This window comes from Anolis carolinensis, chromosome 1 (genome assembly GCF_035594765.1).
Source record: "Anolis carolinensis isolate JA03-04 chromosome 1, rAnoCar3.1.pri, whole genome shotgun sequence".
NCBI lineage: Eukaryota > Metazoa > Chordata > Lepidosauria > Squamata > Dactyloidae > Anolis > Anolis carolinensis.
In genome coordinates this window covers 234,823,766-234,851,706 of record NC_085841.1, presented here as the reverse complement: position 1 = coordinate 234,851,706, position 27,941 = coordinate 234,823,766, and the positions used below count along the sequence as shown (strand labels likewise).

Here is a 27,941-nt window from a genome sequence, read left to right as displayed (position 1 = left end):
TATGAATTGATCCTAATTCTAATGCATTTCAGGCCTCAGAAGTATGTCTGGCATGGCTCTGATTCCAAGGGACGACGGCTAACAGAGAACTACTGTGAGACATGGCGGACGGATGACACAGTGGTGACAGGCCAGGCTTCTTCGCTGGCATCGGGCAAGCTGCTAGAACAGAAGAGCAGCAACTGCAAAAATGCCTATATCGTCCTCTGCATTGAAAACAGCTTCATGACTTCTTCCAAAAAATAAAAGCACACATACACACACACACTTGGAAGCGCTGACTGCAAGTGGAGGATGGGAACCCCAATGTTTCCTTTAAGGAGCGGGGAATGAGCCACGGTCCCCTTACCCCCCAATCAGGATAATGTCTCCAGCCAGCCCCACCAAGCAGATAAACCAAGCAAAAAAGCCAAAGAGTGACTTCCTATGATTCCCAGTGCAGCTCTGGTGCTGAATGTTTATGTATTGTTTGTTTATGTGTTCCTCTTGGCAAGGCTGAATACCAGTGTACAAGCCTGCTGGGAGGGAAAGGGCAGAATAGGCTTGTGAATGCAAAGCAATCTCCAGGCAAGTGTGCCACACAAAATACCCCCTCCCCCCTTTAACCTTTGAATTGGCTTGGATTCCTGTTTCTGTTTCCCTCTCTTCCTTTCCGTTCTATAACTACTACTATGAAAAAAGAAAACCAAGACCAAGTGGGACATGCCAGAAATTCTATTTATTTGGAGTTGACTTAACAGAAAATGGTTTCTGGGAAGCAGAGAGCTGGGTGATGGGGTGAATGCTCTTTGGAGCCCATAACTGTGGGCACAGCCTGCAGGAGAAGGGCCCCACAGCTAGGCACTTGTGGCAGCTTTTGCCTTTATTTTTTAGAAGTGTGGTGCTCAAGGACATAAACTAGACCCTGCTGGACATGGCCATAGTTAAAAGGCTTTTCTGTGTATGTGTAGGACACATAGCTAAAAATGAGGTGGGATCACCAGACTATCCCTAGTGATCCTTCTGAGAGTAACCACTATATGCAATGTGTTTACAAGACAGCCTCCCCAACTATCCGCCACTGCCTAACTCACAAGCTGGCTCAACTGTTTACTCATGCATTACTATCTCCATAGTCTGCTTACAATTTCCGTTGCTGAACTGATGCTATCCTCTGCTGAGATGACATGCCCAGAGCAAGGGGGTGATGGCCAGATGTTACACTGCACACAGTTCTCCCCCTTTTCACTTCTCCCTAACTTCACTTTGTCTTAGCTTTGCAGGTGAGCCAGAGATATTAAATGTTATGGACTGACAGGTGATTTTACCAAGATGTTTTCCTTATGGATCCAGGAGAGAAACTAAAATGGTGCAAAATTTCTGTTAAAAGAATTAATTTTGATTTTTAAAAATCTTTTAAAATTTTTTAGAGACAATGTCACACTTTACTTGACAATTTCATAATGAACGAGCAAGTATAAAAGCTTTGCCAAAGAGTGCAACTACTAGCACCCTGTCTTTTGACCTCACAGGAGTGACTGTGCCGGAGTGGCCAAGCTGCATGTGTTGCATGTATATGGCCCTTCTGCCTTAAAAGAATCAACTAGCTGTCACTGCAAAAGGTCTACATTTGGAGAGCTGTTTGGCTTCGTTGACAGAGCCAAATCTATGCAGAGGAAGCTGCTTACGAGCGCTCCAACTATGATCCTCCATCTAGGGGTGTCTCAAATTTTTAATAAACCTTTGTCTTGATCTGCACCAGATCTAAAATCATTTAGCAGCTGCTCTCAAATCAGCATTAGGCCCAGCCCAATTGATAATCACCTTCCTGACTCCTACCCACCCCCAGCACTGTGGCAGGAACCACTGGGTAATAAGCCATTCAGAATAGCTGTAAATTCAGCCTCTCTTCCAAATTATTAAAGCAAAAAGGGTCCAGCATTGTGTTGGTATTTTACAGTGAGGGAACAGCTGACATACAGATAATTAACTACAGTCGTGTGCTGTACAGCATAAAAAGGTGTGTACTTTTGGGGATTGCAAATCTCAAACTACAAACATGGCAGAAGGATTCTGGGAGCTGGAATCCAAACAAAACAAAATAGTACAATATTTCCAAGATCTGATACAGTACGGATTTTGGGGGGGGGGGGGGGAGAGGGGTGTTCATAGTCGTAGGCAGGTTCATAGCCCAGCACCCTTTAACCCCAAAGTGCCAGAGATCTTTGGTTTTAAGGGCCCTACTGTGACTGAATGCCTGAGATCTACACAGCACAGCCCATCCACCACTTCAGTGCCAGAATGCTTCTTGCCTGCCAGTTGTTTTAAACACTAACGTGCAAACCATTTCAATTGGTTTTCAGACAGCAAGGTGCTAAATTTCTATCGAGCTTTGTTATTTTCATTATTGTAATGAACTTTTTTTTATAACGGGGCAGGAGGGAAAAGAATCTGTGCAAGTCACACAGTCAGTTTCTTACTGTCTACTGTATTTTGTGAAATTTCAACACAGTTCGTTAAAAGCCTATGGGACTCTATATCTTTTTGTCAGTTGTGTGTTGTGTTCTATAAACTGTTTTCTAAAGGCACTGAATAAAGGAAAGTATTCTCTTTTAAATGTTTGTTGTTCTTATGCATGAGAATCTAGAGAGTGGTTGGCCTTAACTGAATGGATTAATAAAGAGATGCCTCTGAGTAAGTGCAGAATGCCTTTCAAAAATGGCATGAAGATGGAACAGAAACAGAACCTCCATATCCAATGGCGTTATAGAGAGCTGTAACGCTTTAAAATTAAATATTTAATCATAGAAGTTCTCAAGGAGTCCCTGAAGTTCTAATTTTTGGCACACTATCATCCTGGGACACTGAAAATGATTTGAAAATAAACCCTTGTGTTTTATAGCTCTGAGCAGAGGGAACAGAAGGAGAAAGCATATGTCAGAGCAAAATATCAGCTCCTGATTACTAAGAAGCAGCCCTAGATACTTTCTTTGGTCCTCCTGCTTCTGAGGTCCTTTCCACACAGCTGTATAAAATCCACACTGACCTGGATTATATGGCACTGTGGACTCAGATAATCCAGTTTAAAGCAGATGTTCTGGATTATCTACCTTGATATTCTGGTTTATATGGCTGTGTAGAAGGGCCCTGAGCTGGCATGGTAGGAGAGACTGGAATGCCAAAGGCCCATGTAAGAAGAAACTCAGTTTTCTAGGGCAAGCAGGTTCAACAAAGGTTGCTAACTCAAGAATTCCAGCGCAATACATTTACTGGTGTCAAATTAATATAGGAACTTAAAAGTTAAAACAACTTGTCTATTTGTAAAAACAAAAAAAGTGCTCTGTTGGTTCCCCTGTAGGTGAAGAGGAGGAACAGCAAAATTTAAAATCATATTCACATGATTGCTGAGTGCACACCCACAGCATCAGCAATGCTGTCTCTGCTAATGGCAGCTTTGGTCAAAATGGTGGACAGTGGAATGACTGCACACTGAAGACCCGGACCGGGTGCAGGAATCTACGGTCTGTCAGCAAGACACTGCATGTGCCTTTTCTTAATGTCAAGCACTGCTTTTATCCCTTGACCTCTATAGCAACATGATATTCTGGAAATCAAAGATGTCTTGACCTTGTAAGTGCTGATTGTCATGCAAGTAAGACTCAGTCCCGTTCCATCTGGGAGCGTGCACGGAGATCCCTCTCTTCTCTGCCATCCATCAGGTTTCTCAGGCTTCTGAGCTCGCCAGCTCTGTGCTTTTGTCCTTGCCCAGGGTTTCCACAACTGGGCTGCAGAGTTCCTCCACGGGTGGTGCCTCTTGCGGCTTTCTGCACACATTGTGCCTCATGGCCACATACAAACTTGCTGCGAGGTACACCACAGCCAGGAGTGTGAAGTAGCCGAAGTACACATAGAACTGGAAAAGAGGGAAGAAAGAGAGAGACAGCCAAGATTGAAATGAAAGCAAAAAGACAGGACCAAAAAGAACTGAAATTGTAATGGCTATTTGTCAGCAACAAAGAGAAGCACAAAACATCTCTGAAAAAGATCCACATCATAGAATCATAGAGTTGGAAGAGACCTCACAGGCCATCCAGTCCAACCCCTGCAAGAAGCAGGAAAATCTCATTCAAAGCACCCCCGACAGATGGCCCACATCAGAAGGGATGTGCTGGATTACTTATCTGATCATCATCTTGCTTTGCAAATTTACTTTTTAAGCAGGAATCCCAGAATGCTGAGAAATTCTGGGTGCTGTAGTCCAAGGCCAGAGTCTTGTTACTCTATGCTACTAGAAGATGGGAGCACAGTAGCCATGAAGGAAATGAGGCATTGGGGAAATAAGCTGCTGGCCTACCTTACATCCTCACTTCTGTGTGACTCTAGGAAAAATGCAAGAACTGGATTTGGGATCCAAAGTAGGATTTCCAAGCTCTGCGGCCCAGTTACCTTTTGTGGGAAGCTCCCAAGTGGGCAAATGGACATCAATCCTCCCAACTTTTGTCTGCTGGCACAGCAGCTCTGAAAATGGTGTTCTTTGTCAATGAATGAAAGCCAAATCTCTTTCCTGCGAACCACAGGAATTTCACCTAAGCATCCCAACAGGGGCAGGGGAAAGAAATCCTGCCACTTTTGCTTGCTTTTTCCTCTTGCCACATAAATCAAGCTTCCTTCCATGAATCCACTAGAATATCTGCTTTGCAAGTTTCCACAGTTTATGCACAGTCCTTTTTACTGTGGATGATTTTTTTTCCTTTTAAGACCATGCAAAGATAAATAAGCAAATGGAGATCATTTACAGTAATTGTACCCATGTTTGTTGGAGGTAGTTCTGTTTGTCCAGCAGAGTCTCCCTGGCAACAAATTGCATTCAAACTATAGGACTGGATATTACATATTGCACCAATGGTTAAACCTTTGAAATAATTCAGTGGAATGATTGTAAGTCACCTTGGAAACATATTGTAAGGTTGGGGCAGAAATCTTTAGTATCAATAAAAATTTAGAGCATGGAAGCAGCTCCCATCACCACTACCCTTGCTTCCTTTATATTAGTGACATGCAAAGTAGTGTTCCATGGATTATTATTAATCCATTAACTACCAGTCCTCAGCGAGTTGCCAGGAAGAAACAGTTGTAGCCAATGAGCAAAAATATGGTGCCACTCCCCAACACTAGATAGTTTGGGAAGCCCCAATCTGAAGAGTTTAGCTGCAATTAGGGACACTTCAACCAAATTCATTGGGGGAAACTTTGAGTGAATTTGAAAAGAATTGTGCTGTTTGAGGGAAGTGTACAGACCAGGAGGCAAAAGCAGCAGTGCTGGAACAAGCAAAGCAGGTGTGGGCAGTTTTAAACTGAACTTCCATTGAGTTAAAATAAATGAAATGTCAGGAGAGAATACTTCTGGAACATGGCCACACAGCCCTTCTATCAGGGTTATTCATATCACCTGACTCATCAGATATCTATATGGCTATCTACTATGATCACTCTGTGAGCATGTACCCCTTACCTGAGGGTGGACCGAAAGAGCCAGTCCTCTTTTATCTGTTATGATGACGGTGATTATAGTTTTGAGAACTGTGGCAAGAAAAGTGTTGATTCCAAACACCAACGCGCAAAGTTCTTTGGAGAGGGAAGATGCAATCTGAAAGCTTTAACCAAAGAGAAAAGAATGAAAGTCACTTTGGTCAGCAAGCTCAAAAGATGCTAAAGACAGAAAAGACTGGCTTTTTGGATAGGGGTCTCGGCTGGCATGCTGCCACAGCACTAATGCTGGGAACTGCTGAAAAGATTTTATATTAAAATCTGAGGTACTAAATTACAATATAGCAGGTGCTAGCAGTTTTGTGATGGCCACACAAAGTAGCTGTGCAGTAAGAGAGGAAAGTTTTGAATGACACAACACAGCTAGGAACAATGTCCAGAAGTCATTAAAGCAGTTACAAATGCATAACTACCTTTGATATGTAGCCCAACAGTGCCTCCATTCCACTTACTGGGCAGGGGTTGCTATGAATTCTCCTGTCATCTAGGAAGCAGCTGAAAGATGTTTCCAATTTTTCTCCATGGGCAATCTTGGGTGGTGACAAAATCAAAAACAGTGTCCCTGTTCCAATTTTTCCTTCCACTAGATTTCTCTCAAAGATAGGAAGTGGGAACATCAGTCTTCTGCTTCCCAAACAACGACAAAGGAACAAATCCCAGTGGATCCCAGTGGCTGATGCCTGGAAAGTGAGGACTGGGAGACTCACAGTCCCTATATGTCCCCTAAACAAAGAATCATGGATATAAGCCAGCCATAGGTTATATATTCAGAACTGCCTTTGTGAATGCCAGCCACAAACCTTACAATACCTGCAACTAGGTGTCTTTGAAAAATATCTTAAAGCTGTGGTATTTTGCATTTAGGTACATCCCTGTCTGTCATTTCCAGAGATTAGTTCATATCTCTTGAACTATGAATAATTGCCTCATTTCTGGTGTATATATTTTTTTAAAAGCAAACCAGAATCCCCCAATGTCACACATGTCACGGGAATTAAAATATTAGAAATACTGGTACTTAGAACTTTCAGTCATCCATAAATATATGGAACTGATTTATCATAGTCACAGATCATAGTTACAGATCACTAGCATCTTTACACGTGGCAAAAAAATAGATAGGCCTCAATCATATTGGCAGTCCCAAATAGAGCAGACTTACTAAATCAACAGGATTTGAAATAAACTGTTGTTTTATTATTCCATAGTGAAATCAATGGATCTACACTGGTTGGGACTATTAACAAGATTTAAATCAGTCTTGATAAGCCTTCCTTGAACAAAGCAATCATATTAGAAAGACAAGCTGATCTATGCAATTACTCTACAGCAGTGGTCCCCAGCCTGTGGGTCCCCAGATGTTTTGGCCTTCACTCCCAGAAATCCTAACAGCTGGTAAACTGGCTGGGATTTCTGGGAGTTGTAGGCCAAAAACATCTGGGGACCCCAAGCTGAGAACCACTGCCCTACAGGCACACAAACAGGCAGATGGATATAGTTTCTCCCCTCATGCTAAAAAAGAATGAGAAGTACTTTTTTCCAGAGATCAAAGGCCTTTTTGAGGTTCCTGTATAACCTGAACCTAGACTTTGACAATTGTTCTTACCACTCACATGGCTATAGGGACCAGAAACTGGTAGGAACTCCGGAAAAGGATGTAGCCTATATAACATAGCCAGATGTTGCCAGTTGTGCTCATCAGCAAAAGCAGACCTGCCTGGAATGCCGTCACGATAGCAATCATGAGCTCCGACCAGACCGTCCAGCGTATTTTCACATATCCAGCAACAAAGGAGGTGATGGCACCTGGGAAAAGACACAACGGTTGCCAAGACAGAACAGCACCCAGGTTTCACCCAACAGAGCCTCTCAAGTCAAAAATAAGGTTTTTTTTTAAAGTGACACATCCACCATCTTTATACACCAGCTAACATAAACTGACCACTAAATTTTTTAATTGCTCTGATCGGGACAGGTATTTTTTACTTTTAGAACCAGCTAGACTTGAACTTTACTGAAATCAGCAGGTTCATCCCAATATTACAGGGAGGAGAAGAATGGCCTCTAGACCCAAAAAAGATCTGCACCAGAGACGTAACTGAATAAATGCATGCTACAGTTCTAGCTTGAGTATCATATTCTTTCAATACATCTGAGGAAGTGGACTGTAATTCACAAGAGTTTAAGCTAAAATAAATCCGTTAGTCTTAATGGTGCCAGAAGATTCTTTCTTCTTCTTTCATGTCCTTTCATGTAACTCAAGTATGCAATCAAACAGCATTTTTAAATGTAAGTAAAAGGTAAAGGTTTCCCCTGATGTTAAGTCCAGTCATGTCCGACTCTGGGGGTTGGTGTTCATCTCCATTTCTAAGCCAAAGAGCCGGCGTTGTCCGTAGACACCTCCAAGGTCATGTGGCCGGTATGACTGCATGGAGCGCTGTTACCTTCCCGCCAGAGCGGTACCTATTGATCTACTCACATGCTAGGTTGGTAGAAGCTGGAGCTAACAGCAGGCGCTCACTCCACTCCCGGGATTTGAACCTGGGACCTTTTGGTCTGCAAGTTCAGCAGCTCAGTGCTTTAAGACACTTTGCCATAAGAAAATTCAAGTGGATGTTATGCTTAGAACAAAACATGATACTGCGGGTTGGGAAACTCCAGAGCACAACTCATAGCTTAGGAAAAGGCAAGTGCTCTTTCTAAGCATAACTTCCTTCAGACAAGACAGCTAAAAGAAGTTGCAAATGATAAAGCAATCAAGTCATTGTTCTATTTCCTCCTCGGCAACAGCACTTCTCTCTGTTTGGGCTGTGGTTGCCATGGATTGAAGTTAGGACCTTTTGCACACTGACCATGTTCTCTACTGCAGAGCTCTGATGAGGGGTCCAATATACACAGGCCTTGTGAACTAGTCGGTATGTCCTATGTATTATGTAGGAAATGGGTTGGTAGGAATTGGAGGGAGTCAGAAAGTTGATCTCTTAGATAAATAATCAACATCTGAATGTCATGGAGAAAACCAGGAACAAAACCAAAGGTTGGGTGGTCAACTTACAGGAGTGCTTTAGTTGTGCATTCCTGCATGGCGGAATGGGATTGGAGCAGATAGCCTTTCCTATATCTTCCAGCTCTAAGATCTTACGATTCTCAGTTGTGTGAGGGCTTTCCTTCTCCTTGCTACCAAATTCCCACAGTAAAAAAATTGGCTTGAGTCACCTGGGAACATCTCTGTGACTTTCACAATTGTGGCTGCGTATATTTAAGTCACCACGGTAATATTTGTACTACAACTCTCAGAACTTCTCAGCAGCAATGCTCTAGAACTGCTGGTGGCCTAACTCACACAATATAGTCCCATGCAAGATTCTGGGAGTTGTAATCCAAAGAGGTTCCTTTGTCAAGACCTGCTTCTATGGTGTCCTAAATGATCTGGAGAGGCCCTGGGTTTCATGCTGGGAGACCCCCCTTGGTGTGGATCACTGACTCTCTATAAGTATCTGAGGAAGTACAGACCGTTCCCTGCTGAAAAAGCACTACTTCTTCAAAGTATATTGAAGAAATAAAAATAATTTTACACCAGTTTTTACAGAACCCCTAGAGATTCATAGACCCCAAGTAAGGAACCACAAAATAGAAACTATCTTGAAGAGCCAAACCAAATGTTTAAGTCCAAAATTTCAGCAGCACTTGCCTTTGCACGAGGGTGCCTGGGATAGTCTGCTAAGCCCATTTTCATTTCATGTTTGAAGCACAATGAAGCAGAAAGAGTGAAAGAGAGAGAGGGCGATTAAATATACATCAAGCTTAAAAAGTGAAGAGAGGGGGGAGGTTCTATACCAAGGAGTGTAGAAGCAGCTTCCACGCCTCCGTTGTAAACTTTTCTGTTATCGGTGGTAGAGTAAATGTCATTCCACAAAATATGCACGTAATACAGTATCAAGTAGTAGCCGGCAGAATTGAATATCCACCAGAGGGACCAAAGCCTCAGTTGAGGCAAACGCACAATGGATGCCAGCTCCTTTAACATTCGGATAATGACCATATTTTGCCAAGCTGAGGCTTTCTGCCACCCCGGCTTCCCAGGCTTCATCTTGTCCAGCTCAGGAGGAGAGGTGCCATTGCAAACAGGGTCGCTTCTGTTGAAGAAGAGGCTGCGCTTGGGGCGCTTCAAGAACAGGGTCAGGACCAATGCAAAGCACATGAAGCCCAGAGAAATATAGTTGAGAGTCATGAAAGTGGTGCCCCCGACGCTGAGACAGAGCTGTCCAAGCACAGAGCTGATGAAGACACCCATCAGGACAGAGGAGCGAGAGTAACTGGCCATCCGCTGATAACGCGATGGGGTAACCAGAGAGAATATGTAGGAGGAATAGGCCACCCGGGCAGCCATCGTGATGCCATAGAAGAACTCCATGAACTGCATGGCGAGGACATTGGTGCCAAAGATCAGCAGCAGCCAGATGGAGATGTGGCTCAGGCACTGCAGCACCAGCACTGGCTTGTACCGCAGATAGTCAGTCAGCAGGAAGATGGGCACCAGCACCACCATGTACGAATAGGAGAGCACAGGGGTGATTTCATTGGTGACCTGCAAGACATAAAACACAAGCCAATGACAACACCCTCTCATGGTGAATCCCAGGACTCTGCCTCTGCCCTTTCTGCAAGAACGAAAGTGTTGCTACTCCATGCTGGGCAGGAGGAACACAGAACCCCAGAGGAAAATGAATCATAGAATCATAGAATAGTAGAGTTGGAAGAGACCTCATGGGCCATCTAGTCCAACCCCCCGCTAAGAAGCAGGAAAATCGCATTCAAAGCACCCCCGACAGATGGCCATCCAGCCTTTGCTTAAAAGCCTCCAAAGAAGGGGCCTCCACCACAGCCCGGGACTGAGAGTTCCACTGTCGAACAGCCCTCACAGTGAGGAAGTCCTTCCTGATGTTCAGGTGGAATCTCCTTTCCTGTAGTTTGAAGCCATTGTTCCGTGTCCTAGTCTGCAGAGCAGCAGAAAACAAGCTCCCTCCCTCCTCCCTATGACTTTCCTTCACGTATTTGTACATGGCTATCATGTCTCCTCTCAGCCTTCTCTTCTGCAGGCTAAACATGCCCAGTTCTTTAAGCCGCTCCTCATAGGGCTTGTTCTCCAGACCCTTAATCATTTTAGTCGCCCTCCTCTGGACGCTTTCCAGCTTGTCAACATCTCGCTTCAAGTGCGGTGCCCAAAATTGGACACAGTATTCCAGGTGTGGTCTGACCAAGGCAGAATAGAGGGGGAGCATGACTTCCCTGGATCTAGACGCTATTCCCCTATTGATGCAGGCCAGAATCCCATTGGCTTTTTTAGCTGCCGTATCACATTGTTAGCTCATGTTTAACTTGTTGTCCACGAGGACTCCAAGGTCTTTTTCGCACACACTGACCGCAGGTTGAGCATCTCTTATCTGGAATGTTAACATTCAAAATATTCCAAAAAATAAAACTGTCCACATGGGTGGCTAGGATAGTGACAACATTACTTTCCAGTGGTTCAATGTACACAAACCTTGTTTTGTACACAGAATTATTAAAAAATATGATGTATAAAATTACCTTCAGGTTATATGAATAAGGTGTCTATGAAACAAAAATAAATTTCATGTTTAGACTTGGGTTCCATCTCCAAAATATCTCATTATGTATGTAGATGAAAACAATGGTATTCCAAAATCTTTAAAAAAAAAATCCAAAATGCAAAAGACGACTGGTTCCAAACATTTCAGATAAAGGATACTCAGGAACAGAGGGCAACAACGACTAGGAGAGGTGCTCCCTGTAATCAATTTTGAGAACAATGATCCTGAAGAGCCATTTAATAATAATAATAATAATAATAATAATAATAATAATAATAATAATAATAATAATAATACAGTAGAGTCTCGCTTATCCAACATAAAGGGGCCGGCAGAACGTTGGATAAGTGAAAATGTTAGATAATAAGGAGGGATTAAGGAAAAGCCTATTAAACATCAAATTACGTTATGATTTTACAAATTAAACAACAAAACATCATGTTTTACAACAAATTGACAGAAAAAGCAGTTCAATACATGGTAACGTTATGTAGAAATTACTGTATTTACGAATTTAGCACCAAAACATCACAATGTATTGAAAACATTGACTACAAAAACATTGACTACTAAAAGGCAGACTGTGTTGGATAATCCAGAATGTTGGATAAGTGAAGGTTGGATAAGCTAGACTCTACTGTAATAATAATGATGATGTCATAGTTTTAAAAATCATATGGGTAGGCTACTGTAAGAGATTGGTCTTTAACACTGTTTTAAATTTAGACAATGTATTTAGCTGTCAAATCTCTTTTGGAAAATCATTCCATAATCTCGGGGTGACTGCTGCCAACCTAGTAAAAGGAAAGAGGAATGTGCATATTGGGGTGAGAAACAGTATTTTTTAGTGCATAAAAGGATCCATGGAATATTTTGATTGCTGTTTTCCAGTATCACATCACAGTGAACAGAGAACACTTGCATTATGATGCACAAGGTGCAATCCAGCTCAGATGTGGAGACAGGCTACACCAGCACTTCACAACCCCCATACAGAAAAGCAGCACTGGCCGAGACTTGCAAGTGACTGGGTGCCTCTGTTTAATGAGCAATGTGTAATGTGCAATGTTGCTGTATAAGCAACTCTGCTTCTATCATCAGAGTATGTTGGTTGTGCTTTTGCCAATGATTTGCCCGGTATGCATGGCACAACAAGTAACTAACTGAATATTGGGCCCTGGCTGCAATCCTGTTGGTTAGTCCTAACTTAAGTCAACCCATTAAATCAATGGTGGAAAGCTTAGTCAACACAAAAGTAATTCCAACTCATTCAATGCTTTTGTCAGGGCAAACAATAGGATTTAGGGCACAGCAGGGCATTTGTACTAATACCAGAGCTCTCCTTTTTGGATTACAACTCCCAACATAGAAGGCTTTGGGAGCTGAGGTTCAAAAAGTAACATTTCCAAGCTCTAACACTGCATATGACCATGTACAGGAGAGGTGAGATCTAGTGCTATTCAAATTCGCTAGGATACATAAAATGTACTAGAGCTCTTTGGGTTTTTAAAACAAGCACCTGCTGGTCACAGCTTCTTAATTACAAAGATCTGATCTTTTTTAAAAACAAAAATCTTGGGCATCTTGTGCCTGAAGTTAACAGTAACCCCCCCCCCCCCAAATGTTCCTTGCCAAGGTAGTCAGCTAAGCCTCTTCCAGCCACTTTATTGGAACTTGCTGTGTTTTGTTCATGGAAACAAAGCAGCAGGGACTCTGATCCCTGGCCAAACAAAACTTCCTGGGACATGGACAAACAACTTCTCCCCACAGGAGAGGAGGGATGGGGAAAGTGCAGGGGGGAAAAGCTATGTCCCATTTACACAAAAAGAAGCCAAGAGAGGCGACAGAATCATCGAATCATAAAATCATATAGTTGGAAGAGACCTTGTGGGACATCCAGTCCAACCCCTGCCAAGAAGAGGAAAACTGCGTTCAAAGTACTGTACCCTGATAGATGGCCATCCAGCCTCTGCTTAAAAGCCTCCAAAGAAGGAGCCTCCACCACACTCCGGGGCAGAGAGTTCCACTGCCGAACAGCCCTCACAGTGAGGAAGTTCTTCCTGATGTTCAGGTGGAATCTCCTTTCCTGTAGTTTGAAGCCGTTATTCCATGTCCTAGTCTCCAGGGCCGCAGAAAACAAGCTTGCTCCTTCTCCCTATGACTTCCCCTCACATATTTATACATGGCTATCATGTCTCCTCTCAGCCTTCTCTTCTACAGGCTAAACATGCTCGGCTCTTCAAGCCGCTCTTCATAGGGCTTGTTCTCCAGACCCTTGATCATTTTAGTCGTCCTTCTCTAGACACATTGAAGCTTGTCAAGATACTGTTTGTAAACAGATCTAACACCCAACCATCTTGTCAGATTTTGTATTTATTTTGCCATCCAAGCCATGAAGGTACAGGATTTCATCTATACATCAATCTTTAAGTAAACCATTGTCTCTTACTGAAACAATGTGAAAGTGTAAAATGAAGAAAATCCACTTATCTTTGACCCACTTATGACTATTGTACCATTTACATGGGAGTTGTAATTTGGTGAGGCAGCAGTACTTTGGCAGAGAAGGCTGAACACTTTATAAAATGACAATTCCCATGATTCCATAAGGAGTCAAACTGAATTAATTCCACAGTGGAGATTCACTGTAGGTCATATCAGCAATGTTACAGGAGGTATCCATTATCTCCTTGTTTAATGCCTCTCTTCCCCACTCCCAAAAGGCATCTTAAAATCATTGGAATATGCTGCCCCGGTCATTTCCCAGCAGGGTAGTATAGTCAGGAGGCATTTGGGCAACATCTTGCAGTCAGATGAAAACTGAGATTGCACTCCCATATCTCCATCAACTCACTGAAAACCCAGGAGAATGATGTCAGCATTCGTGTCCTACCCTGTTTCCCCGAAAATAAGACATCCCCTGAAAATAAGATCTAGTAGAGGTTTTGCTGAATTGCTAAATATAAGCCCCCCCCCCTCGAAAGTAAGACCTAGCAAAGATTTTGTTTGGAAGCATGCCTACCAAACAGAACACCAGAGCATGCAGGATCGGCATAGATTGTAGTACATGGAAATAATGGTAGTAACAAGAAATTCTTGATAGGATTCTGGTTATGCTGGTTTGTGATGACAACAATTGTACAGTATATAATAAATGTTCATTTTTGTTCAGCAATAAATGTGAATTCTTCTTCATGGGAAAATAAGACATCCCTTGAAAATAAGACCTAGCACAACTTTGGGGGCAAAAATTAATATAAGACACTGTCTTATTTTTGGGGAAACATGGTAGCTGCAGAATTACAGCCAAATGTCATCCAAGTGTCTCCCATTTATCCATGGCTCATAAATGTCCATAACAGTATGATCTGGCACTTGAATGCTGCTTTTAGTGGTAGTGGGAGGCATTCTGGTGGGCAATGCACTATCCTGGTATGAGGTTCTGGCCAATGAATCTTTCATAAAATGGAAACTAGAAGGACATTCCTCATGACCCGGCATGACTGCTCCAGTAGACACTAAGAAGGCTAACTGTGATTTGGATTGTATTGAAAAGAGAGTTTTCAGGTATTTTGGTAGATCCTCTTCACCCCATGTGCTCCCTCAGCACTTGCTGTTCATGCCTAGTCAATGTGTCTGAGAGAGCCTGAGCTTTGGCCCTTCCAAAGGGCAGCACTAGAAAGCATGACGAAGCCATGGCACACAGATTGCCTCCCTTGTCCTCTTCTCTGTGCCAGACCTGGGAGGGACACATTTCAGCACAAAGAGCAGGAGCTGCCTGTGTCCCAGAGGGAATTCTGAAGGCTTCGACAAAGACATCAGAAGTCACTAATTACAACAGGAACAGGCCAAAGGTTTAACCATAAGCTAGAAGGAAATTAGGACAGTAGGTCAGATCTGTTCAGCAAGGCCACTGAAACATTTCAGCTGACCTTTAGTGCAGCTCATAGTTCTCTAAAAGTAAAACAAGAATATTTGCTCACTTAACTCCAGTAAACTGATGAATTGATATAGCATTTTTATCAGCATTCCTCAGAATATGGGGCCTAAACATGCCATTGCCAATATTGTTGTTATTATTCATTTAATATCGTAATATGAAAAGGTGAAATTAGCCAAAGTTGTATTTTGAAAAATTTAGAAAATGCAATAAATTACCCAAGAAGTTGCAAATTTCTCACCATAGCCTAGATCAGGGTTTCTTAAACTTTTCTCCTTGGGATCTCTTTTGGCCTAAGACATTTTTTTTTTGACCCCAAGTATAAAGGTACATAAAATAGGTATCAAAATAAAACATTTACTGATACGAAATCAGCATTTGCTAAATAAACTGACTTTCCTTTTGATTAAGTACAGCTGAAGCATCATCTGCAGAGCTCATTTTATACACTGCACAACAGTTTATATCTCACCATTCCCTCAAAATTGGAACTCAAGGTTGCAATTCTATACTTGCTTACCTGGGATTATGGCCTATTGAAATCTAACTCTAAATATTGTTAGATTGTTATGTGATATTTACATTTTATTGTTATTGTTTTAATTATTGTTTCACTGTTTCAACTATTGTTTTACATAAGTTACGTTGTTGTTGTTGTTGGGCTCGTCCCTGTGTAAGCTGCCTCGAGTCCCTCCGGGGAGTCCCTCCGGGGAGATGGTGGCAGGATACAAGAATAAAGTATTAGTAGTAGTAGTTATTATTATTATTACATATATATAAAGTACTGAATCGCAATGTTAATTCCAACTAGAGTACATCCAATTAATCAACAGGGCTTGCTAGTTATGACAGACATACCTCATTCATTTTATGTACTAGTTTGGCACTGGTTTTAACCCTTGTCTATTGGGACGGATTACAAGACAAGAGAGACTGAATTCTCTGTTGGGCTGATTAATACAATGTTCAAAAGAAAAACATGGAAACCACAAAGAAGTAATTATTTGATCTGATCAGCATGGGATCTTTATAATATTAGAAACTGTGACTAGTTAGCTTGGATTTTATTTTTACAATAATAACAGATCATTGGGAAAAGCAAACACATAATATAAATCTACTTAACCGTTAAATAGGAGCCCCCGATAGCACAGTGGGTTAAACCCTTGTGCCGGCGCTTGGCAGTTGGGTTGCTGACCTGAATCCAACCCAGGGAGAGTGCGGATAAGCTCCCTCTATCAGCTCCAGCTCCATGCGGGAACATGAGAGAAGCCTCCCACAAGGATGGGAAAACATCAAAATATCTGGGCGTCCCCTGGGCAACGTCCTTGCAGAATTGCCCAATTCTCTCACAGCAGAAGCGACTTGCAGTTTCTCAAGTCGCTACTGACACACACAAAAAAAGAAATGTTATTTCTTTTTCTAACTCTCCTTAATTTCATTTTCTGGCCTGAACTATATATTAATTTCTTTCCCCTTCTCTCTCCCCCTTAACCTCTCACACACCTCTGCCTGAACTGAACCTCTGTAATTGAATGGAATAAATCCCACACTGTATTTACTTCCATCCCACTGAACATTCTCTAAAATCATGCCAAAGCTAAAAAAAGAAATTTAACAGGGACTTGAGCTGGATTTCCAACGTCTCATTCTAGCCCCTAACTAGTCAATCACACTGGAATTGTTGCTTGCAGGTAAAAGTAAATATTTGCATGCCGTGGCATTTTTACAGACAGATGAGGGTTAATGATCCTTTAAACCAGTGGTTCTCAACCTGTGGGGCCCCAAGTATTTTGGCCTACAACTCCCAGAAATCCCAGCCAGTTTACCAGCTGTTAGGATTTCTGGGAGTTGAAGGCCAAAACATCTGGGGACCCACGGGTTGAGAATCACTGCTTTAAACCTTTACTGTACAGAGAAGCGGACAGTTCAAACATAACTATGGTTTCATGTTCTAAAAGAATGAGCATTTATGAGTATTGTATCTATATGCATGGTGGTTGCTTGCCTCCTCTCTTGGTTTGAAAATAATGCAATTTAAAACGTAGCCTACAGAAGTCATACTACGGCCTGAATTTACTCTGTACAAAGCAGGATAGTAAAACTAGAGTTAGCTAGTCTGAATAAAACCACAAGCACTTCCAGATGAGGCTGTAACCATCTTATAATACTGATCAATCTGACAAACTCACCTCTTCTTTTGTGAAGTTCTTCTCTGCTCCCAATAAGTAGGGTGTGATGAAACTCTCTCCAGGTCGGATCTGGCCCATGAAGCCATAGAAACAGAGGTAGAAGACTAGAAGCTTCCACTGGGAGTCTGGTGGAGGGTCAGGGGGCTGGTTTTCGGGTTTGTCGTCTTCAGTAGACATGTCTCATAAATGTCACTTGATCACTCCTTGAAAGAAGAAGTTCCCTTCAACTAAGTCCAGGCAGCTAGTGGCGTTCTTGGGTCAGCTGCTTGGCTCTTTGGCTGCATACAGTCTCCAGCACCGGTCAGTGCGCCTGTAAAAAAGCTAACAGATTGGCAATGCATCAGATTTCCTGCGAGGCAGCCTTATGAATTAATGCCTGTCACCATCCCAACAGGAAAGTGTTTACTTAATTTTGCAAATACAAGTCTACAGGAACAAAAAACATTCTGTCTCCCACAGTCACTGAAATGTCTTTAAAGGCACACGGCACTTGCTTGTACACAATACCAAGAAATATCTCAATGGAATGCTTAAAGGCTGCCAGATCAGGACATTAGAAATTGCCTGACCTAAACTTACTACGATACATGATCACTGCAGCAAGATTGTTAAGTGCACAAAAGCGGAAGAATACCATCAAAAGAGGACTGGTTGTTAAAACGCAATAGACAAAGAAAAATAATTAGGAACATTTTTGAAGGATTGGAAACCCCTGATTGTCTTTTTACAGAAAATAGAGAGAATAATATAATAGGAGTGTTATGTGGTTTCTGGGCTTGTATGGCCATGTTCTAGCAGCATTTTCTCCTGATGTTTTGCCTGCAGCTGTGGCTGACCTCTTCAGAGGACTCTCTGAAGATGCCAGCCGAAAAGTCACAATAAACGTCAGGAGAAAATGCTGCTAGAACGCGGCCACACAGCCCGGGATCCACACAACACTCCAGTAATTCCAGCCATGAAAGCCTTCAACAATACAATAATACAGTAACTGTGGGTTTTGGTAACTAGTAGGTTTAGATTAGCAGAAAAAGTGGAGGAAATACTTCGTAGTCAAAGAAGTATGAATTTATATATGTACACTTATAACCACTGGGGGTGATGTTCTAGCTGTTCTGTTTCCCCACCCCACCCACCATGTATTACTATGTATTTGCCAATTGTTTAGCACTCCACCCTCACAGAAGACTGTCATGAAATTGGTTTTATGCAACTGCTTCGAAGAAATGACTGCTAAACATCTGCACCATCCCTTCACCCACTACATTGGATTCCTGCTTTTGGGCCAAAGAGGTTAGAGGAGATCAGGGTTTTTTGACCAGGCTTCCCTGAAACTGTAAGGCATGGGGTTTCATAAGAGATTGCAGAACATTATCCTCCTGCAACTCATTTGCAAGTTGAACAGATCTCCATCACTCGGGGCATCTGCTGCCTTATAAAGCAGGTTTTGCATGGTATTTACTTTTGCCAAGATTGTGACTAAGTAGCATTAGTGAATACAGAAATGTTACAATCTACATTGTAACATTTACATTACAAACCCACAATTGCAATGGCATTATAAAGAAAATCTGTCTCTATATAAAGCAGTGGTCCTCAACCTGTGGGTCCCCAGGTGTTTTGGCCTACAATTCCCAGAAATCCCAGCCAGTTTACCAGCTGTTAGGCTTTCTGGGACTTGAAGGCCAACACATCTGGGTACCCACAGGTTGAGAACCACTGATATAAGGCTACATAATCAGCACTAAAAAGGTAAAGATTTCCCTTGACGTTAAGTCCAGTCATGTCTGACTCTGGGGGTTGGTGCTCATCTCCATTTCTAAGCTGAAGAGCCGGCGTTGTCCGTATACGCCTCCAAGGTCATGTGGCCGGCATGACTGCATGGAGCGCCGTTACCTTCCCACTAGAGCGGTACCTATTGATCTACTCACATTGGCATGTTTCGAACTGCTAGGTTGGCAGGAGCTGGAGCTAACAGCGGGTGCTCAAGCCGCTCCCGGGATTTGAACCTGCCACCTTTCGGTCTGCAAGTTCAGCAGCTCAGCGCTTTAATGCACTTCGCCACTGGGGCTCATAATCAGCATTAGGGCCTTTCTTTTGGTCAGCTCCTCAACACAGCCACGGTATAGGAGAGTCTGGGAGGGCTTTGTTTTGGCATGCCTTTGTGCTATGCCTTTGGGCAGATAATGTGAGAACTATGATGATATCAGGAAGCCCAAAGCAGCCATGGGAAGTGGCTACTTAGTTCATCCTGACATGAAGACCATGTTGGCGAAGGGGGGGGGGGGGGGAGAGAGAGAGAGAGAGAGAGAGAGAGAGAGAGAGAGAGAGAGAGAGAGAGAGAAAAGATGGGCAATGTTACACAGATAAGGACATCTGGTGGTGTTTTAGAAATTGAAAGTGTAGCTTGTGTTTTAAAAATGAAAATTTTGAAGGATTGGAAACTCCTGATTGTCTACAGAAAATGGAGAGAATAATATAATAGGAGTGTTATGTGGTTTCTGGGCTGTATGGCCATGTTCTGAGAGAGCACAATCTGACCAGGAGGGGGGAGGGGATTATAGGGGAAAGTTAGAACTGACTTTCTTGAATTCTGGCAAGAAGGGAAAATACTTTGTTTTCAGTAAACTTCATTGTGAGCGTGTCTTAATTCTGGAAAGCTTCCAGGTTCTGACATTATATCTTTTGAAAACTAGTGTTTCCCTGTTCTTTGGCTTCTAAAGGTCCTCACAGACTATTTATTTGTTGCCCTGGCAATTTTGTAGACATCTACGATACATAATACATTTTTAGCTGCTACTGAATCAATCTATAACATTTTGATAAGTGATGTGTTTGTCTGCAAGATTATAGGTCACTATAATTAGAAATGTGTGCCTGAAGTGTTAAAAATACCATAAATAAGCAATGCTTCTATATTAACTAGTAAAGGTTTCCCCCTAAAATTAAGTCTAGTCATATCCGACTCTGGGGGTTGTTGCTCATCTCCATTTCTAAGCCGAAGAGCCGGCGTTGTCCGTAGACACCTCCAAAGTCATGTGGCCGGCATGACTACATGGAGCGCCATTATCTTCCCCTCGGAAAGGTACCTATTGATCTACTCACATTTGCATGTTTTTGAACTGCTAGGTTGGCAGAAGCTGGAGCAAACAGTAGGAGCTCACCTCACTCTCTGGATTTGAACTGCTGACCTTTCAGTCAGCAAGTTCAGCAGTTCAGCGGTTTAACTCACTGCGCCACCGGGAGCTCCTTCTATATTAACTACTACAAGCAATTCAAGGCATTTTTTCCCTTTGATCATAATTTCAATGACACCCATTTTTGTGACAGTTACCACGTCCAGAATTAAGTGATGGGGAAACTGACAAGCCTTTATAAAACCCAAAGGAATCGTTCAGCTAATATAATTTTTTATATGCTATATCAAATGAGAATATTAGCCCATCAAGGCTGTTCCAGGAATAAGAACATAATGTGCCTCACTAATCTTTAATATGATTAAAGAAAAATGAAAATTACCAATGAAATGAACACTCTATCACACTGTTTTGAATTAATGTAGGAGGAGGAAAGCATTTTTGATAAAATAACCTCCCTTTGATTAACTTAATTAGAAAAATCTAGCAACACAATGCTTGCACAACAAATCACTGATGTCTGAAAAGAAACTCAAGTAGTTTCTTCAGATCATGAAGTCTAAGCTGCTCATCCAGGGCCCCATCCTCAAATCTGATCATCTTCCTTTTCCTTAAATTGCTCAAATCCAATAAGTAGCAATTCTTTGACACTTTGAAGAAACATACAAGCCCTCAACCCATGTGAAACTGTAGCATAATGGTGCAAACACAAAGCAAAACCAATAATGTGGCAGAAAAGGGCCAGGGCCCCCTCCAGTTATGTTGCACTATTAACTACAATCAACCCCAAGCTGGGGAAACTGGTATTTCCAAGTCATTGTTTGCCTATGGTCCCATCACTCCTGATGGACGAGTTCACATGACATCAATTAAGAAAATAATAAAGGCATTGGATTTTGCAGGACAAGTTTCCTAAACAACTTTTGATACATAATTAAGTCAGTCCTTCTCTGGAGTTAGAGAACGCTAGGAAATTGAGAAAATTGCAAATAATCAATGTAAAGATACTGTTAGGGTTGAGCCTTATGGCTCCGATACTGGGAGACGAGGTCGTAAGACTCCTCGAGAGTCAGACTCTCTTGAGGAGCGCGAAAGGAAACGGCTCCGAGACTTATTTGCAGAACCAACAGATGAAGACTCCTTTGAGGGTTTTACCGAGGGAATGGAGGAAGAGATGGTTAGCTCAGAGGAGGATGACATGGAATGGACTCGTGTGAGGGAGGATTTGGGTGCCACTGGTAATGATAGCATGGGAGGCGACTGGCGGGTTGCAGGATCGGACCCGTGGACGGGCTGGAGGGATGGAACGGGATCCACAGCTGGGGATGCTGTGGGGCGTAGTCAAAGGTGTTTTAGCTCTGATGAGGATGATGATGATGAGGCACCTGGAATTAGGATAGCAGCTGATAGTGATGAGGAGTTATGAACTGGCATAAAATGGGGTTTAGAATCAACGGCTAATTGCGTTGGGCAAGGTAATCTGGACGAACGCTTGGGCTCTTGTTGGGGAAATTCCTGAAGACGGGTGTGATTCGTTTGCTGACTACGTAAGTTACCAAGGACACTGGGCATAGACGGCGGGAGGAACTGTGTGGGCTTTTGTTGTGCAACCTGTGTTTAATCTTGATAGCTTGGACCTCCATCGTCTTTTTGACGGACATTAATTGCCTACTCTGGATTGACGCTGGACTGACTGACTGACTACGACCTCGGACTATCCCTTCTGTGGCTATCGGTGGAACTGGTGAACTAAAGACGTCTGTACCTGGCTTTCGACCTTGGACCGGATTGGGACCCTGCTGACCGCTGCTACCCTGATTGATGTGTTTGGACCCGGAGTTCGCTCGTTGCACGGAGGAGTAACAACTTAGTTACTCAATCGTAGCTTTTGAGTAGCAGAGAGGAATCTGCTGCCAGTTATTTGTGTTTCATTGAATCTTTGTTTACCAACTTTTGTTTGTTTAAAGGGCCAGGCTGAAGTAAGCATTTTTGATTTAACCCGGATTAAACTCCTGTTTAATCCGGTTTATCTTTTGAACTGTTTTTAGTATCTTTTCACATTGAAGGCAAGTGTTTGCCTAGCCCTTTGTTTCTTACGGGCATTTTTGGTTCTGTAACTTTAATAAACTGTGTTGAACCTTATTTGGTGGCGTTCTGACTATGACAGATACATTGTTCATTTGCAATTGAGAGAATATCTCTCTAGAAATATCTAGGTGCTTTAGGTCCTCTCACTGCAGGACTAAGAGATTCCTAGAAAGGAGACATGAATCAATCCATAAATAATCAAATCTGTAAATGTCAAACTAAAAAAAATTAAAGAGCCAGTTGCATACATGTTCTTGCCAAAGGGGAAACTATTCAAGAATACTAGAGCCCTTCCAGACAGGTCCTGTATCCCAGGATCTGATCCCAGGTTTTCTGCTTTAAACTGGATTATATGAGTCCACACTGCCAGATAATCTAAGATAAACAGAAAAACTGGGATCAGATTCTGGGATATAAAGCCTGTCTGGAAGGGCCCTTAGTGTAATTAAGAGATCCAACAAGCTGATTAAATTCCATCTTAAGCTTACTTCAAAGAGAAGGGTTACACCAATCTGAATTCCATTTGGGGCCTAATGATATCTGAAAGAAAACTATTTGCATTTGACTACCATAAAGTCAATCAGGATACTGCTTTCTTGGTTTGTATTTCAAGTCATGGTTTCTTCAAATAATCATAAAGAAAACGTGTTGGGAAATTTGGAATCCAGATGCTCTTAAATCTATTGATTTTTGTTTCACACCTGCTCGAAAGCGTCCCCTCACCAATGTCCTCTTGGCTAACATCATAGGATTTTGACTGTCTTAAATTATATTTTTTTAACTTGCCATAAAATGGTTTCTACCATCCCACTATCCATTATATATTTGTCAAATATGACCAAGATCTAAAGGATTACAAATGCCCACCCACTCAGTTTTTCACGCTTCATGTTTCTATGATAGTGTCCTGACTCATTGAAGAGACAACCCTAAGAAATGTTCTAACATTTAGAAGGTTCTCTTTTTACTACAACTCCCAGAATCCCCCAACCGGTACACCAACTAGTTATGTGGCCGAAGAACTTATTGGAAATATAGTTTAAAAATATTTTTACAAATTCTTGCTGAATTATTCTGCTAGGTGTCTCATAAGTTTGCTCCAATCTATTATAAAAGTGTCCAAACAAAGAACAGATATGCTTATCTGCTGACCTGTTGAGACAGCAGAAAACCCTGTTAATGAGAGAGAGAGAGAGAGAGAGAGAGAGAGAGAGAGAGAGAGAGAGAGAGAGAGAGAGAGAGAGATGCTAGAAAAGTGCAAGAGAAGCAGAATGTATAATTCTCAATTCTGAAAGTGTTTTGGCATGCTGTTGAGGGGGAATGATTTATTTCTCTTTCAAGTTGGGAATAAACTTTCCTGGAGTTGGCTGTAATTTTTAAAATAACGATAAATCAGATTGTCTTCCGCTGTTGCTGCGCAAAGCTAACTGTATCTAGTCAAGTCACATTTCAAAGAAATGTGGCAATCCTGATTTAGAAACTTGGTTTGGGTTTGTTTTGCCAGGCAGATATAACCTTGCCTCCCTTTCTTCATGGAGCTCCTGGGATTTACAGCCTCCTACTTCCAGGTCAACACCTGCTTAGGACCAAATTTGAATTGAACATCCTGCAAATCGACAATGACTCACTTTCATTTTGGGAAATATGATACTGTTATATACTCATAATTTCAATCTACCCAGTTTTATTGCTAAAGTTTCTGTTTCTCATAAGCTGTTGCTACTCAACATTTTCCCACCAATGGATGAAGTTTTAAAAATATTTATGTTATTATCTTTTGACAAAGATTTGCGGAGTTCTGTACTTATTCATAAGAGGATCAGAATGTATACGCTGAAGAAAGAAAAACATTTAATTCTATTAACTAGACTTCTGGCAACTGACTGCCCAAGCATTATGCTGGCATTTCTTTTACAACATTCAAATTTATGACAATGTCCAAAATCGCTATCTAGACCAGGTCTGGTGTCAATTAGCCCCTTTTTGACTGAATTTGCTTGTAATTACTGTATTTCAATATTAACATCAAGTCCATACAGAGTTTATGATATGGCATTGTATGGGATATAGTTACTATTTTTAATAGTAATCCTCAAGAAACCAGAAGCTACATTTATTTATGATCTGCCAATCCCCATGGGTGCTGGTAAACTAAGGGCCCTTCCACAGTCATATAACCCAGAATAGGTAAAGGTAAAGGTTTCCCTGACATTAAGTCCAGTCGTGTCTGACTCTGGGGGTTGGTGCTCATCGCCATTTCTAAGCCGAAGAGCCGGCAGTGTCCGTAGACACCTCCAAAGTCATGTGGCCGCCATGACTGCATGGAGCGCTGTTACCTTCCTGCTGGAGCGGTACCTATTGATCTACTCACACTTGCATGTTTTCGAACTGCTAGGTTGGCAGAAACCCAGAATATCAAGGTAGAAAATCCCACAATATCTGCTTTGAACTGGGTTATCTGAGTCCACACTGCCATATATCCCAGTTCAAAGTAGAAAATGAGGGATTTTATTCAGCTGGATGGAAGCTTGGAGAAGATAATGATGATGGGGAAAATGGGAGGAAAAAGGAAGAGGGGCCGAGCTGGGGGTGGCGACAGCTGACAGGGAGTTCTGACGTGGGCTAGTCCAGGGGGTCACGAAGTCGAAAGTGACTGAACAAATAAACAAGGTGCCTGAGAATCTGCTGTAAAATAGCGTCCTTTACAGTTGTCCTTCCACTTCCACTTCTTTGGATTTGATTATTCATAATTTTGATTAATAGCCAGGCAGGCTTGTAGCCAGGATTTTGATTTGGGGAGGGGGGGGGCTGAGTCTGAGTGAGAGAGGATCTACTTTAGCAAACCTTTTGTATTGTTATCCCAATACCCCCATGCATATGGGATATATTGAGCATGGTGATCAGACCATGATATGAATACACACATACCACGTGCTACGTACCAGTAAGGCCTTCTTGTGGACCACCCTGAGAATGTTGTGGGGGGGGGGGAGCTGAAGCCCCTCAAGCCCCCCCCCCCGGGCTATATGCCTGTATCCAGGAATCTCTAAATACTCCAGTGTGAGTCTAGAGTCAGCTTCTGCCACTGAGTTGTACCTGAGGACTCAGGCCCCATCTATCTACACTGCCACATAAAATCCAGATTATCTGCTTTGATAATCTGGAGTATATCGCAGGGTAAAAGGGGCCGAAGTGATTCCTACAGAAGAATTATTTTAGGGTGAAAAGAAAAGGTTTTTTTTTTGCTGGAGTCCTGCACCCCCAGTCCCAATGAATGTGGATGTCTGACTACATAAATGTCAAAATCAGGATTTGCTTTTGGGGATATAGATATAGATATAAGATATATATAGAGAGAGAATATTCAAGCTGAGGATAATAATACAGTAGAGTCTCGCTTATCCAACCTTTGCTTATCCAATGTTCTGTATTATCCAGCGCAGTTTGCCTTTTAGTAGTCAATGTTTTTGTAGTCAATTTTTAATACATTTCAAAGTTTTGGTGCTAAATTCGTAAATACAGTCATTATTACATAATGTTATTGTGTATTGTACTGCTTTTTCTGTCTATTTGTTGTAAAACATGATATTTTGGTGCTTAATCTGTAAAATCATAACATAATTTGACGTTTAATAGGCTTTTCCTTAAAGGTAAAGGTTTCCCCTGACGTTAAGTCCAGTCGTGTCCGACTGCTCATCTCCATTTCTAAGCCAAAGAGCCGGCATTGTCCATAGACATCTCCAGGTCATGTGGCCAGCATAACTGCATTGAGTGCTGTTACCTTCCCGCTGGAGCGGTACCTATTGATCTACTCACATTTGCATGTTTTCAAACTGCTAGGTTGGCAGGAGCTGGGCTAACAGCGGGCGCTCATTCTGCTCCCGGGATTTGAACCTGGGACCTTTTGGTCCGCAAGTTCAGCAGCTCAGTGCTTTAACACACTGTGCCACCAGGGGCCCCAACAGCTTTTCCTTAATCCTTCCTTATTATCCAACATTTTCGCTTATCCAACATTCTGCCAGCCCGTTTATGTTGGATAAGTGAGACTCTACTATAATAATAATAATCATAACTTTATTTTTCTATCCCGCCACCATCTCCCCGCAGGGACTCGGGACGGCTAACATGGGGCAAAGGCCCAAAAGCAGTAAACAAAGTACAACAAATAAGAAAACATTACAGTAAGTAAAAACACAATAAAATCAACATTGTATCAAAACAATGCCTGTTGATAATTGAACCTCTGAACAGAACGGGCCAACGGTATATGCAAATATCCCAAAACCCGGAGGTTAAAGACCTCTAATCCCAAATACTTCTGGTTCTCATTATAGGCGTCTTAATTATAAACAAACAAGCAACCCTGTCAGACAAAAGCTTTAGCTGTACAAACACCCGCTTTGCTGATTAGATTAGCAGGGCAGAGCTCCCTAGCCAGCCACAGAGGAAAGGTGCAAATTCCAGGGCAACACTGTAGAATTAATGCAGTTTGATCCCACGTGCACTGCCAGGACTCAATGCTATGGAATCCTAGCGGGTTGTAGCTCAGGGTCTTCCGCCTTCTCTGCCAAAAAGAGAGCTGGTGCCTCTCCAAACTACAACTCCCAGGATCCCACGTCACGGAGTGGTGCCGAACAGTGCAAAATGCACCACACCACAAACGAGGGGACTTCTCCGGAGCCTCTGCTCACCTCCCGCTTGGGCCCAGTTACCTGCAAAAGGGCCAGCTCCGTGGACACGCACGTGGGGAGCCGCGGCTGCCGGGAGCCGTAGTCCTGGCCTCAGCCTCGGCTGAACTACAAGGCCCACAATGCAAGCAGGGCGGAAGGTGGCCGTGGAAACGAAGCGCTTGCAAGCCGCGACGCAGCGGCTGCCGCGGAAAGAAAGAGACTGCAGTGATTAACGGGTCCCTTTGCTCCCCGACTCCCCTGTCAAGACAATAAAGGCGAACTCTGTCCTTTCCTCGGTCCACAGAGTTGGAAGAGACGCCCAAGGGCCATCCAGGCCAACCCCATCTTACACAATCCAAACGCCTGGGAATGCCGTCAGGAGGTTCTGCCGAATGCTTCGGTGGCATCTCTTTCCCTGCGATTGGAATCCATCGTGTCCCTCTCCAGAGCAGCAAAGGCTCTGGGCTTGGTTTCACTTTTGTCAATGGCTGGAAAAGCGAAGCTCAGAGGCACGAAAGGACTCCTCCCACACTCCCCTCCCTAGGAAGGAGCCCCGTTGAAGGCAATGCGCTTTAAAAGAGAACTAGGCTACGGTCCGAACCTAGGCTTCACCACCTCCTGAGGCCATAGGCGGCAAAGGGGGAATTGCCTGGTGGCGCAGTGTGTTAAAGCGCTGAGCTACTAATCTTGCGGACCAAAAGGTCGGGGGTTCGAATCCAGGGAGCGGGCTGAGCGCTCAGCTTCTGCCAACCTAGCAGTTCGAAAACATCCCAGTG

The 27,941-nt window shown here is 42.7% G+C and overlaps 2 protein-coding genes across 7 annotated transcripts in view; one reads left to right on the top strand and one right to left on the bottom strand.

Moving 5' to 3' along the window:
* col18a1 (collagen type XVIII alpha 1 chain) overlaps window positions 1–2,596 on the top strand; it is a 195,835-nt gene extending 193,239 nt beyond the window's left edge. For all 3 annotated transcript variants that reach the window (XM_008110583.3, XM_062967049.1, XM_008110565.3), the window contains one exon: window positions 33–2,596. In XM_008110583.3, the coding sequence (XP_008108790.1) occupies window positions 33–246 (214 nt within the window). In that variant the 3' untranslated portion in view covers window positions 247–2,596. The remainder of the gene's footprint in view (window positions 1–32) is intronic.
* Window positions 700–27,711, bottom strand: slc19a1 (solute carrier family 19 member 1). 4 transcript variants are annotated; one of them, XM_062967067.1, is made up of 7 exons: window positions 27,516–27,711; window positions 27,208–27,365; window positions 17,274–17,594; window positions 9,364–10,114; window positions 7,140–7,332; window positions 5,492–5,633; window positions 700–3,892 (listed from the first exon to the last, which is right to left on the bottom strand). In XM_062967067.1, exons 3-7 carry the CDS (start codon window positions 17,448–17,450, stop codon window positions 3,704–3,706), a joined length of 1,452 nt encoding a protein of 483 aa, XP_062823137.1. In that variant the 5' UTR covers window positions 17,451–17,594; window positions 27,208–27,365; window positions 27,516–27,711; the 3' UTR covers window positions 700–3,703. The 4 variants fall into 4 exon arrangements, with proteins under 4 accessions (XP_062823137.1, XP_062823130.1, XP_062823129.1 ...); XM_062967060.1 differs by having other exon boundaries at window positions 27,187–27,711; XM_062967059.1 differs by having other exon boundaries at window positions 27,208–27,711.
* Between the last annotated feature and the right edge of the window lie 230 nt (window positions 27,712–27,941).